Source organism: Cephus cinctus, unplaced genomic scaffold (genome assembly GCF_000341935.2).
Source record: "Cephus cinctus unplaced genomic scaffold, Ccin1 Ccin1_scaffold1146, whole genome shotgun sequence".
In the NCBI taxonomy this organism is placed as follows: Eukaryota; Metazoa; Arthropoda; class Insecta; order Hymenoptera; family Cephidae; genus Cephus; species Cephus cinctus.
In genome coordinates this window covers 111,063-124,996 of record NW_014333641.1, presented here as the reverse complement: position 1 = coordinate 124,996, position 13,934 = coordinate 111,063, and the positions used below count along the sequence as shown (strand labels likewise).

Below are 13,934 nucleotides of genomic sequence, written 5' to 3'. Positions count from 1 at the left end.
GCTGCTTCCCGTATTTAATTATGATTTAATGGTGATTTAATAATTAATAAAACTTTAGGTGATTCCTTATCGAGTACTACTTGGCGGGTCCGTGCATTTCTTGATATAAATTTGGTACAAAACCAGTACCAGTTTTCTATAGAAAGCATATTAACAATAACTTGTCAAAAATAATCACGGTAAAAGCCTAATAACAAACATACAGTATTAGAATACTATGAGCACGTGCAAAGTAAGTACTTTGGAATTCCTGGCACGGACATGCCAAGTAGTACTCGATAAGGAATCACCTACAGTTTTATTAATTATTAAATCACCATTAAATCGTAATTAAACACGGGAAGCAGTAGTAACATAGAAGAGTAGCGAAAACGTTATAGGAAATATTGAAAATATAATTAAAATGATGGGCCAGTGCTAGATCATATAATAGGAAAACATGTAGTGACTTATGTACTTGGCCTCAATAATATGATATCAATACTTTTTGTTAGAGGAATTCACAGCAATCCTGTACTTGGCGTTGTTTTTTACACGTAAGTGTTTTTTGGGGGATAAGCAATACAGAAAAGACATAGTATAGTGATAATTAAAAGAAAATATTAAATAGATTATTATCATTATTATTATCATTATCAGTGAATAACAGTTATAATTAGTATAAACACGAGAGTATTTATTTGTCCTTGCCCCAATTAACGTAAGAATTAATCGATATGGGAAAAAAATCAATTTTCAAAAACTGACTGGTAACGTATGAAGTTTCGTGATTTATATATATACATATATACATAAATAATTAATTTATTTAATGAAAATTAAAATCCTACCTATCACTGCATCTTAATGTTGTATGACTCGGACTCCTCGGTGGTGGTAGTTGAGAATTATTACTTCCGGCGACGGCAAGTTGACCCTCGCCAATGGATTGTGGCTGACCTCCATGAGAAGTTACGACACCTTGTAAGGGTGTGCTCGGCGCAGAGCGTGCACCTATGGACCCCGCAGACCTGAGATATAAAAAAAGCACATCAAAATTTACGTCTCGTTTCGCCGTGTGAATATGAAGTTATTAATTTTGAAAGATACTGTACGAGAGAAAATTTACGTATTTTCGGGTGGCTTTAGAAATTTTTCAGGACAGCCATTAGCGTACAGGGTATTTCGACGAAAGAAGGTAAAGCTCTGATTCTATGTATACCTGGCCCTTCTAACAGGAACAGTTGGGAAGCAGAGATCGATCAAAGCTCGAGTTTCCAATTCCATTATGTGCTGTCGGCTCTGCGCGAAGCAGCTAGGACCTTGCAATGATGCGCGGTTGATTTTTTTTTTTCCAAAATGAAAAAGCTTCAACGAACTATTGATAACGGTTAATAACAATTGTCGAGAGCTGATAAATATTTTATAACAATTTTGCCAACGCCAGATTCTGCTTCCGAAATGAACTCCTGCCACTTTTTTTTTTTCAAATATCTTCTCCTTTGGGTTCAGCATTGGAGTCTTATGCACGTTATGCACTGTTATCGTGGTTAAGTCGACGAAGTCTTATCGAAAGATGAATTGATCCAAATTTTCAACAGACCCCCGAGAGACGTTACAGACGGTTTCAATCGAAATAAAAAATATGTATAAAGAGAAAATTTTTCGATAATTTTTTTTTTTCAAATATGACAATTAATTTTTCTTCTCATTTTGACATTAAAAAAACATTATTAATGACCGTAGAATTTTATCCATAATATATATATATATAATATTCGACAGGTTTAATTAATGACCAATTTACCGGAAAATGTATACGGGTATGTGCACACGTGAAAAATAATAAAAGATTTGACACATAAAACTCATTAAGGAATGTCGAACCGAGATAACAATATTTTTCAACAAGACGCCGTTTTGTCGAACTAATAAAAACCGCGTTGATAACGCTTTTTGAGAACAACGTCTTTCGCGTCACGCCATTTTGTTCCCAACGTCTTGATCGCCAAGCGAAATACGAAAATTAAGCTCATCTTTGAAGATCGAGCCTTGTGGATCTACGGATGGCTCGGAGGGATCGAGAAGCCACCCGGAACACGACTGACGACCGACGTCCGACGACTGACGACGCCAGTAACGGAGTCGTAGAAAACCATAAGGTACGACCTTCGAACTACCTGAATATTTAACCACCCTATATTACCTATTATATATATATCTGCCTATATAAGCGTCCTATGTATAAAGTCTGATAGAATTCTAGAATCCTACAGTCTTACCTTCATGAAACAGAATGGACAACGAACACGGGAAAGTTCTAGAAGCAAATAATACATGAAGACAAATTGTCGATATACGTATATATATGATGAGTAATTGTCATTAGCCAAAATTGGGTAAGGATGACCCACGGTACCAACCGAGGGTTAATAATGATGATAAAATGGGAATTCGTTATTATGAGAATAATAATAATAATTAATAATATATTAGGAATGTTCGATTCGTATCCGTCTAATTACGTAAGCGATGGTAAATCACCTGTTTAAACTTTCGAGCGATGATATCGAAAGTCGGTATAGAAAAGATACTTTCGGATTAATTAATTCGAATGATTGTCTCGTATATTCCATCATTTTTATCGATCAGTGAGTAATAACCCGGATCGATTAACTTCCTCATACTTCGTGTCATAATAAATAAAAGAAAATTTCCGGTGAGACGTACCACTATCTTACATCACGTGGCGATCAGGGCCGTATTACGAGAAGGTTGTGAAAGTACGTCAAACTGTTAAGTTTTGCATTTTTCATCAAATACCACAGTTTATACGTACGAACGAAGTTTACCCGTGCAATTTTTCTCGAGAATAATCGAGAAAGCTAAAAAAATACTGCCTTGCAAAAATTAAGCACGTGTAGACATGTGTCATGTAAAACTGCCCGAAACAAATGATAATGAACAATCAGAGAAAAGCCGAAATAAAATGTCAATGGTAAACAGAAAATTTGTACGAAAGACTCACTGTGCATCAAGTCCCAACAAAATGACGCACCGTGCCAGACGAAAATCCCTTGTATCGATAAAGATCTTGCGAACACAGGAGCGTACCTATCGAGGGTACCCGAGTGGGGCATTGTGAGTCAGAAATTTTTTGAAACTCGCTATCAGCTATAGCACATGCATCCCTATATGTAGACAACAAGACAGATTAAACATTGAACAGAATATCCATTGACAACGTTGGTCGTTATCACTACTGATAACTATGACTATTACTAGGATATACAACTTATTCAAGAAAGTTAGACTGTGACAAGTGACAAATATTTAATAGAAAAAATTAATTTATTAATATTTTTAATTAAAATATATCACTGTCTGACAAATCAACGTCATTTTCCTCATACGTATACGCGATCCTGAAAAGGAAAGTGCAAAAACAAAAATAGAAGTAATAAAAGTCATAATAGATCATGTCGAATAATTCCTAGAAAAAGAACCAAATTATCACCTCAGAGATAAGAAAATTATTGATCGCACAAGAGAACAGAAAATTTCCGCGATAATAATTATATTTCGACGGTAACATAAATTTCTATGAGTATCCTCGACACAAAGTAGCGATTGATCGAAAATAATCATAACAATAAATAATCTTTCATTTAACAACTGATAACCAGAGTCGTGCATCTTGTGAATTCTCAGTCGTAAACTCGATCTAACAAAAACATAGCCTTACACTGACGTACAGAACCGGAGTGAAATGTTTTGTCGATAAAAAACCGGTTTACGTATAACAAGACGTCATATTTTTTATTTGCTAATCTTCAAGTGAATTTTTATCTCAATTTATCCCAAAACACATTTATTATTTTCGACCATTTTTGTATCTGACTTTTAACCTAAACACAATGTCGGATCATTTAAATTTTTATTTTTATTCCCCCCCCCCCCTCTCGCCCCGTTGTTACCATATAACTCTTGCGTGATATAACTTTATGTATATATATATTTCACTGACAAACATACATGGCTCGACATACTGTAACATATATTAAAAATGAACTGGTTGATTTATACGTGCTTGGATATTCTGTGCCACAAGGCAGAGAAGAGTATTTGAATTTCGCGCCACGTAGCGCGCTCGGTTATCGAAACCATGAATAGTTTAATGATACGATAAATTGATAAGACAACCGATACCTCTTGTAATACGATTACGAAATGAATTCTCTTAACATATATTTATATGGATATGCGGATAGAACGCAGAATGGACGAATAAATAAAGAAAAAATGTATGACCGTATAGAACTGATTTATCGTAATCTTACATATGTATGGAAGAGTAACATGAACTTTTTCGAGTATCCATTATAATGCAATACTCGACCTGTATAATACGTTCGACGCATCGATTTGAAATGCAAATGGCGACGAAAAAAAAAAGAAGAAAAAAAAAAAGTAAGACGCAGCAACTTCCTTGAAGTGCTTCCAGGATACGTTGCCGTTGCTCAGCGACAGTTTATTATGATTTACGATAAATAAAGCGTCACGTAAAGAATTAACGTGTTACGTAGGTGCTGGCTTAAGGATATGACGTCATATACGTGTAAGGTTGCACAGATATCTTATGGGGTATACATATGTATCTTAACGTTAATATATCGCTTGACGATAGTCTAAAATTTCATCCTAACTTTATTTTCGCGAACTAATGCGCACCTCGGGAACTTGCCTTTAGCGTATGACGCAAGAGTGCGCTATAGATCACAAGTTCGTTTCATTACGAAGAGTGTATAATGAACTGGCCAGGCAGCTCTTATCCGTCTGATCAGCTGTCGAATTAATCTTGCAAAGTGAACCACGTGAAAGACTTTTAATGAATGACTGGTAAATCGTTGCTTTACCTTATAAAGTTGACTCGAATCTTTGAGTCAATGATGGTACTATCTTTCGGATGTACTAGAAAGTATATAGGTATACGAAAAATTCAAAAATATTTTTTTTATCCAAATTTAAAAATACCTGTCCGATTGACTGTCTGTAAAATTTTTCGAAAAAGTTATTAAATTTAGCCAGTTAGCAGTTTGGATTCACTTTTTACAGTTTACTGGTCGATTTGGCTGTCCACTTGTTTTTTACTACGAATGGTCACGTCGATACGATTCTGATCGACGTGATACGAGTGAGTGATTTTTTTGAAATATCCTTTACGCCACGCATTATCACAAAAAGAGGCTTAGTTGTCGAGGCTGCGTATCGGTGGGATGCAGGGAGTAGAGGAAAATTTCTTACAAACTCTCACGTAAATCTCGTACCAATTCGTTTCATTCTAAATGTCTGTTGCTCTACTGAAACAGACGTAGTAGAAACGTTTGTGGTTGGCTGTTTATTTTAAAAACATCTCAAACCACACGATTCGCAGACACCACATGTCGTTGGCTTTATTAGACGGCAAAGTTAGAAAAGTGTCTTATCCGGCGAGTCTACGTTACCGAAAATATGTGTTAAAAAAAAAAAATGAAAAATGAGGTAAAAAGTATTTACATGAAACCATGAAAACAGGCAAAATTCGCACTGACAATAGTTCCGTGTAGATTTTCAAAAAATTCCACAAACGTTGTTAGTGTATTTCTAAACAATTATTAAAAAATTTATTGTTTCAAATTTTGGTAAAAATTATTCACTCTCGTACTAGAAAAAAAAACAAGGACACCCACGTGGCAGTGAAACCGCCAAAAAAAGAAAGTATGAATCCCCCAGATGGGGAATTACAACGTGATAGCCTTGAAGAAACAAAATCGACAATAAACCCATGCGCGACACACAGCATCCATATACCGAAGAATTCATCCGAACGATTTATATCTTCCAGCATCCGTGACGCAAGTGAAAAAAAGGCAACGTGCACAACCACTTAAAACTTTTTTCTCCAATAGGCCCAGCATCCTCTGGTAGACACGAGTATCGCATAACGCAGAAGTGGGCATTATCATTTACTTCCTGTCTGGTCGGACAATAGCGGCCCTCAGAGGACGTAAGTCCAGCGTCCTCAATGAGACACCTGCGTTTACTTTGATATACTGATAAGAAAATGATAAATAATAAGACGGCATTATAACCCCTTATCACCGTAGCGTTCATTCCGATAAGGCCCATTATACGAAAAAGTTACTCGAAAGCCAGCATATCATCCAGTGTCTACAAGATTGTAGAAGCGGTTAATCAGAACTCGTGGGACATTCTATGGATTGTAAGAAAAAGAAGAGGTAGGTACAGTACGCCTAAAAAAATTGTTCAAGCAGACACTTCATTAATTTCGGAACTGGTACACTCGGTGAAAAAAGCGAATGACCGGTATTGTGTTCGGCCTAGTTGTACCCGTGAGTACGTACACGAAGGTATGTGTGAACGGAAGAGAATGTTAAGATGGTAGAGTGGGGGTCGTTGGAGGAGAGACGTTATATTCGCAGTATGAATTGGTGAGACAGTGAGGGAGAATATTCGTGTAGATTTTTAGAGTGGTTAACAGTGTGACTCCATCAAGAAAAGAGGTCAGGAAGCCAAGCAAGGCCACCTTACTCAATAGTGTCGTACGTTATTATATATATTGATATAGGATGCAGTCATTCAACTCTCGTTCACATAATCGATATCCCTGATGATCCTCGATGTTTCGTATCGAGTGTACAGAGGGAAGCTAAGACGTGCGGGCCGTACGCGAATCACAATGTGCACGTGAGCGCGCTGTGGAATAACCAGCAGCTGCTGTAGGCAAGAGAGGTCGTCGTTCTATAGTCTGGACGAGTTTAGCGGTACTTGAACATGGCGGCCTTGCTGTTTGTCACTTTGAGTAACAAAGTTCTCGTGAGAGAAAGAGTGAGTGCAAGGAGGTGAATAAGACGAAGAAAGACAAAACAATAAGGTCTTTCGGTAGAGTAAAAGTTTTAGTGAATGTACCTTGTATTGTTTTAAGGCTATTGGGGAATTCCCCGAAAATTGTAGCGTGGGTGATTTCAACGTATAAAGGAAACGAGACGGTAAATCCAAGTAGAAATTTTCGAAGCTCTACATTAAAATACGAACCGTGTGTCTCTGAAGAAGAGACGGCACGAGATTGAAGCGCGAGTCAGAGTGTTTGCAGAACTGAAAATAGTCTTCGATGAATGATGGAATGGTATCGATCAGGCATCTTACGGGATTGAATATCCAGAGGATGGAAACGAAGACGTAGTAGTAGTTTCTAAGCTCCTGAGCAATAGACTATTTGCAAATTGTCGTGCCAGCCTGTTCTCGGATGACCTAGATTGGGGTAAAATTGTGCTCGTAGGGACTGTACGATGTTCCCATTTCGAAGGGAAGTACCTTAGAGTGGTGGTGGGGTGTTCATTCAGTACCAAGAGAGTCAGAGAAGAGAGTGGTAAGATAGATAAAGAAGAAATAGATTATAGTTAAGAATAACGTACACTAGAGAAAAAAAATCATTTACCTTTTGGAACGACGCAATTTTGAATCTTCCCGCGCATGGAACCCCTGCACGAAGCACAGCATTATGGGTTCCCTCGGAGAAGAGGTTACCTCCCCCATGCACTTCGTGTTACAACCCTCCGCGGGCAATTAATTCAACCCTTGCCACTGCTTCCCCTTCCCAACGAGTTTTTAGCCACCCGTATATATTCGCACATATAGCCAGTACTTATAACAACGATTTCTGCGTCAAATTGTCTATAGCATTTTCGAAGAGAACGATATTGAGGTCGACAGTTTCAAAGTACCGTTTCGAGAATCGCGTCACGTGTTAGAATAAAAAAATATCCCTTCCTCATAAAAGGCAGAAGAAATATCAAGACTTCCTCGAGAATCACACGTGGAAGTCACAGAAGCACGTTCCTGACAGTCTCGTTGGAATCACCTTTGCATGTTAAACACATTAAAATCCAGTTGGTTCTCGGCAACACAAGTGCTTCAACAATTAGAAACAGCTGTTCCTATCATCGATAAACTACCGAGATCCACGTCGAACACAGCTTCAAATCGTATCCAAGTTGTTAGCGATAGTCAAACATCCCCGCAATAGAAAATCCTCGAGAATCTTTTCAAACAAGTATTTACACTCGCGAATGGCACTTCACTTCAAATAGAAATTGATCCACGCTCTGTTTCTTATGATAATTTCAACTAACTTATTTTCTCTTTACACTTTCGTAGCAGACGACGCTCTTCACCGTGAGTTAGTACAGTTGCCATGTGAACCTATAGAAGGCTACTCGCGCTTGGACTTTTCAAATCTGCTTCTTCCCAAGTAAAAACACAGAGTTTCGCCCGAAGTTCCTGTTCTACTGGCACTGGTGAAGATCCGAAGTCAACGCGGATTGACATAATGTGGAGGTAAGTCGAGGACAATCGCCCTAACCTCTTTTGGGACGAGACAACAACGCACCCGTGTCGTGCCTGAGCCACACTGACATCACTACTTGGCGCGTTCTTCTTCTATGCAAGCCGGCAGCCGCGTTCGATACTCGTTTGCTATGGTGTCTTCGCGGTAACTTCCACTGACTGTACGAGCTTCGTCGGCAACGTAGCGGCGCGTGTTTCGAGAGGGGATGACGACGATGACGTCGCCGAGACGTCAGTTAAAATACCCGAGTCTGTCTGATGGCTATTGCTCTCGAACAAACTGAATATTTGTATTTATGCTAAAGTATTGTTTCCTGTACCTCGATATTTACAGATACGTCTCATCTATTACTTGTTGTTCCTGAGCACTAATAATTTTACATTAGCCTGGAAGTTTATCGACAACGGGGATGTGCGGTGTTGTGACTCTGAATTATTGCGTAGAGAAATGTCACGGTTTCTATAAGTGCGAAAACGTGAAGATAATGAGTGAAGAAAAGAAAAGAAATATACGAACAAGATTCAAGAACATCGAGGAGCCGTTCGAATAAAAATTCTCGACTTACCGATAATCGTCAGTATAACTTTTTTTCTTTTTCGCAAGGCTAGCGTTAGGATCACGTGTCACGGAGAAAATGTTTCTCTAAAAAAACTTGTATTTTCGTAAACGCCACGTGAAACGGACTTTTCGCATTAAAATCAGCGAGTCTGAGTCTGTTTGATAAAAAATTCTCTCTGTCTCGTTTCCCTAAGAAAAATAGAGAAACGAGACAGAAACAAGTTTGAAACCGGTAACGCTCTCGATATTTGATTTAGACCGGAGAAAAATGTAAAATAGCTCGCTCCCGCCAAAGTCAATCTTGTCGTAACATTAAAAAATGGCGTCCGTCCTCGAGACACTCTTGCGCAAGCACCAACAGATCTGTGTTAAAATCCAAATTCTCTGGACCACCCATAATAATTTCAACTAGTTCAGCACAAACAAGATACCGATTCGCGAATGGCTTCGTTTTCATAAATCAGCCGATTTCTTTTTAAGCCGCTTTCTAGGTTGAACGCGTCGTTTATGCTTTGCGTTCTTTTACTCGGTATACACATATATTTATATATATATATATACACATGTATACTCAATATATATGCGGATTGCCATACAGTGTCGTAAGCATTGACTAACTGTTGTCTCTGCGACACGAGGCGAACTGAATTGTTCGTGATCGATTGAAAATGACGCTAGAAGAAAACAGACGTAGAAGAGACAGAAGATGAACCAGACGTTAGTGCCGAGGAAGGCAATGAGGGGTCTCGTTGTTATATGAGACGTAGACAAAGTGGGGGAAAAAGAACGTGCAATTAATCTGACAGATAACATGACCCCAAGGAAGCCTCGATTGATACAGTGGAGGATTTGCGTCAAAAGAAATTGGCTTCCTATCGCCTTTCGACTGGTTTCGCTAAGATCTCAGATTCGTTTTCCATTTCCTTTTTGGTCCTTATCAGTTTTGAAAAGAACGAGAAAGGTTCGTGCGATAACCTTCCTCTTTGAGGTTATCCGAGCTTTTCAAAAAAAGACAAATTAAAATATTCTATCCTTCCCACGCGTACGTCGACGCAAGACGAAACTGAGTATAGGACTTTATTCTGGTTAGAGTATAGACAATTTTTTTTTAATTCCTGCATTTCCTGCCACTAGCGCTATTTAAAGTAGAGAAAGTATATTTGGATGATGCTCCGGTGTCTAACTAAGGTACTGACGTACAAATGGCGGAAGGACACGAGTGGAATCGAGGTTAATAGATTTGAATGGACCTTTGGATATTATGACGTGAACTTATTTCGAAGGGGGTATACGTATATGTAGCTGCGATATTAATAGATTAGAAGGAACGCCCTCACCGCAGTAATTATTACGGTACACGAGCGTCACGTAGCGGCGGAACTGAGAATCCTAATAGCCAAAATTTCTACAGGGAACAAAAAAGCCCTTAGAACGGAACAGGCAAACAATTTATATTGCGCTTTCGTTCCCACGTATATTCATTAGCGTAATCGTAACTGACACCGTGCTGACGCGTGTCACAGTCTTGATTTTTAGAATATACCGGAAACGCTCAATACGCCTTCGATATGTTCGATGTATCGAATTCTCGTACCTCGAAGGTTAATATGCGTGAAGTTAAAAGAAATTTTGTGAAAAAATATTTTTTTCCCGGAAACACCTGTCCTAAATTCCTGTTTGTGGAAATTACGTAATAATACGCTATTCAAATAGGAAGCTGTTGTATGGTAAAAAGGGTATACAAAAGGAAGAATGCGTTGTAAGTAAATTGGATTTTTCGAAAAAATCGAACAGGTAATATTGCTTGTTATTTTTATTATTAATTTCAAGAAATGTCACGTAGCGACGACGATCTTATATTATGTCGAAGGTAGTAAAGTGGTAGCATAAGTAATAGGAGAGCTGCACGTGTGGCCTGAAACGTATATACCGTCTTCGGAATAACACCGGATACTGCACGGGTATATGGGAGGTTCATGTTACCTTAGTGAAAACGACGCAAATGCCAAGCTCGTTTATTTCCGCCAATGGGAAAAGCTTCCGGTCGAAGGTGCCAATCGGTACTGAGTTCAGTCGCTCGTGCTACTATTCCACGTGACTAATTTTAAAAAATAAGAAAACAACTTAGTATACATATAGCGTACTATCAAATCAAAGGATACCTGATGCCGATATATATTCTCTAGTTGGAATCGTAACGTTTGGAGATTAACCTTAATATCAAAAGCCTTCGCGTGTGAAACCTTACAATATTAATTCACTAGTGAAACACGTACAAGGGTAATTCGCAAAGTATTGTATGTCATTGTGAATCCTGAAAACAATGCAGTCGTCCTACTTTGATTAAGTAAGAATTTATGAATCGAAAGTGAAAAAAAGTGCATGCGTATCGACGATATGAATTTGCAGCGATTGTCCAACAATTCTATAAACAGAAAATTTACAAGAATTTTTGTCACCTGAAATTTTATAAATATAGCATAACATGTTACTGGACCAAAATCTTCGAGATACAGTTATCATCTCACATATCTTGAAGATAGTATACGTATTACATACCAGTGGTACGTTATAAAGGTTATGTAAATATTTTTACGTGATAGAACGATAAGAAGATATGAAATTAGGGTGGAAAATCATGTGATAAACAAAAAAACATCTTTGACAAAGACGCTTTAATATACTGCTGGTAATTCTCTCCGGCTTTGTTATCAATGTGATAACCACATTACGTGTGCATTGAAGTAGTTTGTATTATATACATATAATCAAAACTTGTTTTCAGATGTCAATGCTATAAATGAAATAATTTAGATGGTACCGTGAATCAGTGTTTGGAAAAAAAATATTGTGCAAAGCAATTGTGCAAATTAACAAATCCCTGATTGACCCCACAGTTATTTGTAGATCAATAGCAATTATTTTTAGCAACGTACCATGTAATAGCGTTGCAATTATTTTCAGCACTCTTAGAAAGACAGACGCTGAAATAGTTTGTATATACACATACACTATATACAGTCAGTATGTATATATCATATATATATATTGACTACTTTATTGTACAAGAAGTATACATATAGGACGGAATTCCATCGTGTGTGTTAATAGAAATAAATTTGTCAGGTCAAATTGCGCGCCACGAATAACCGTTATCCAAATAAAGATTCCTTCGGTATTTACATCGTCTGCCAATGCAGGCGCAATTTCGAATGCCAATCTAAGATCTACTAAATTGAGTCAAAGGTGCCAGACGTAAAAGTTTCATCCAATTCCTTACGATAACTGAATTACACGTAGACAAATGTAAGTACGTGATTTGATATAATGTTTTATTCGAGATGACCGTACAGCTTTGAGATATTGATAACTGATCGACGTGCGATGCTAATCGATTAATCAATTGTCATTGTCACCTGATAATAGAATGCTGCCATTTTGTAGGCTACGTAAAAAGTCGTTAGGGAGTTGTTTCTAAAAGTCACGTAACTGACAATGGTACTTTTCAGGTTAAAAAGTCTATGTATGGTAACAAGGTCACTTCTTTATCAACTTTAAGGTTATGATATTAATTCCATTTGATGCCTATAGAGTTCTACGTAATACATCAGACCCCACAAATCCTTGCACTTTCATGAGAATCGATTTAACACTTTGCACTGCACACTTCCCTATTTTTCATATATTTTGGTGCCTGAGAGGAGACAGTGAAGTCCAAAGCGAATACATTTTGACATACCTTGATACCTGGGCTATTCCGATCCAATTTCCGTTTACACTGTCATTACAGTGACAAATAGCACTCTACTTTTATTACTGAATCGCCCCATATCACGAGCGAAATCAGACACAATATTCATTCTACTACACATATTGTCGCCATCACGTGGATTCGCCTGAATTGTTGTACGTATATACAGGGTAACTCGGACTCACCAAGACGCACGGGTTTTTCGTAATATTCTCGACAGGCCGACTGGCAGCGACAGTCTACGCAGTGCATCCTCGGGATACGCGCCACCAGCGCCAACGCCATCCAGTCTCAGCCATTCCATCATTACAACGACACTTTTCTCCCCGATGGATTTTTTCGACAACGACGGTTCGCTTTTCGTCAAATTTGAACTGCCATTAGTGCCATGTATCACGTCTGACTCGATTACTTCACGAGGGTCGACAGTGCTACCGGTGTTCAAGGTACGTTGTTGTTCCGATACGACATTTTTTGTCAGCTGATTATTGTCGTAGTTGAAGGTGTCCAGCATAATTACGAATTTTCGACACACGCGCGTGTTGCGTGCCCAGAAGAATTTCCATACGAGATCCGTGTTGTGTATCGATTCCGTGTTAACCCGCTAGCGTCTTTTCCGCGGCGGAGGGAGTGACAGGGGAAAGTGAACGAGTGAGAACGAGAGAAGTGAAAAAGATTTAATTATAAAAACGGTCGGTGAGGAACGTGCGAAATTGTTGGGCATACGGAACAAAACGCTAGGCGATACTAAATAATACAACGGGTCTGATTCTATTATCAGTGTATCCATTGTAATGATGACTATATATTTTGTGTACAGAGCTATCACGAATATTTGTGTTTCTTGTGTGCGTGAATTGTTATCAGATAAGCTTTTTAAGGATTAATTAACCATCCTTGAGATAGGTGGTAGCATTTTGATTAATTAGGCAGATTTTGGCGTATCGATTGCGTAATTTTCATTATTTATTTTATCGACATAATTCCGTGGAGAATTCACGAATATTGAACATGAGTCTTAAGACATTGTGAAGATTTGTGGAGTGAAAAAAAGAACAGAGTAAATGAATATTAGCTTGCATCTTCCAGTCGCTTCTGAATATTGATTATTGTTGTTTTTCATGTACCTTCGGTTATTATCCGTAATACTCAATGTGTACGCACAGCTGTCTTAATGTTATTGCGAGCCAGACGATCATTGACTTGGAAATAAATAGTAAGGCTATAATCTTACGAAAT

The 13,934-nt window shown here is 38.1% G+C and overlaps 1 protein-coding gene and 1 long non-coding RNA gene across 11 annotated transcripts in view; one reads left to right on the top strand and one right to left on the bottom strand.

Moving 5' to 3' along the window:
• Nucleotides 1-13,934, bottom strand: part of LOC107272233 (membrane-anchored lipid-binding protein LAM4) — a 26,771-nt gene that overhangs the window by 6,287 nt on the left and 6,550 nt on the right. For 6 of the 8 annotated variants that reach the window (XM_025089577.1, XM_025089578.1, XM_015749172.2 and 3 more), the window contains exon 4: nucleotides 831-1,010. In XM_025089577.1, the coding sequence (XP_024945345.1) occupies nucleotides 831-1,010 (180 nt within the window). Of the gene's footprint in view, nucleotides 1-830; nucleotides 1,011-1,201; nucleotides 2,109-12,880; nucleotides 13,398-13,934 lie in introns of those variants that run through there. The other 2 variants (XM_025089581.1, XM_025089582.1) reach the window with 2 other exon arrangements.
• Nucleotides 5,839-13,934, top strand: part of LOC112495026 — a 13,010-nt gene continuing 4,914 nt past the window's right edge. Inside the window, exons 1-3 of one of the 3 annotated variants that reach the window (XR_003061146.1) lie at nucleotides 5,839-6,257; nucleotides 8,197-8,959; nucleotides 12,865-13,141. This is a non-coding gene — a long non-coding RNA (uncharacterized LOC112495026). Of the gene's footprint in view, nucleotides 6,258-7,038; nucleotides 7,409-8,028; nucleotides 8,960-12,864; nucleotides 13,142-13,934 lie in introns of those variants that run through there. The other 2 variants (XR_003061147.1, XR_003061145.1) reach the window with 2 other exon arrangements.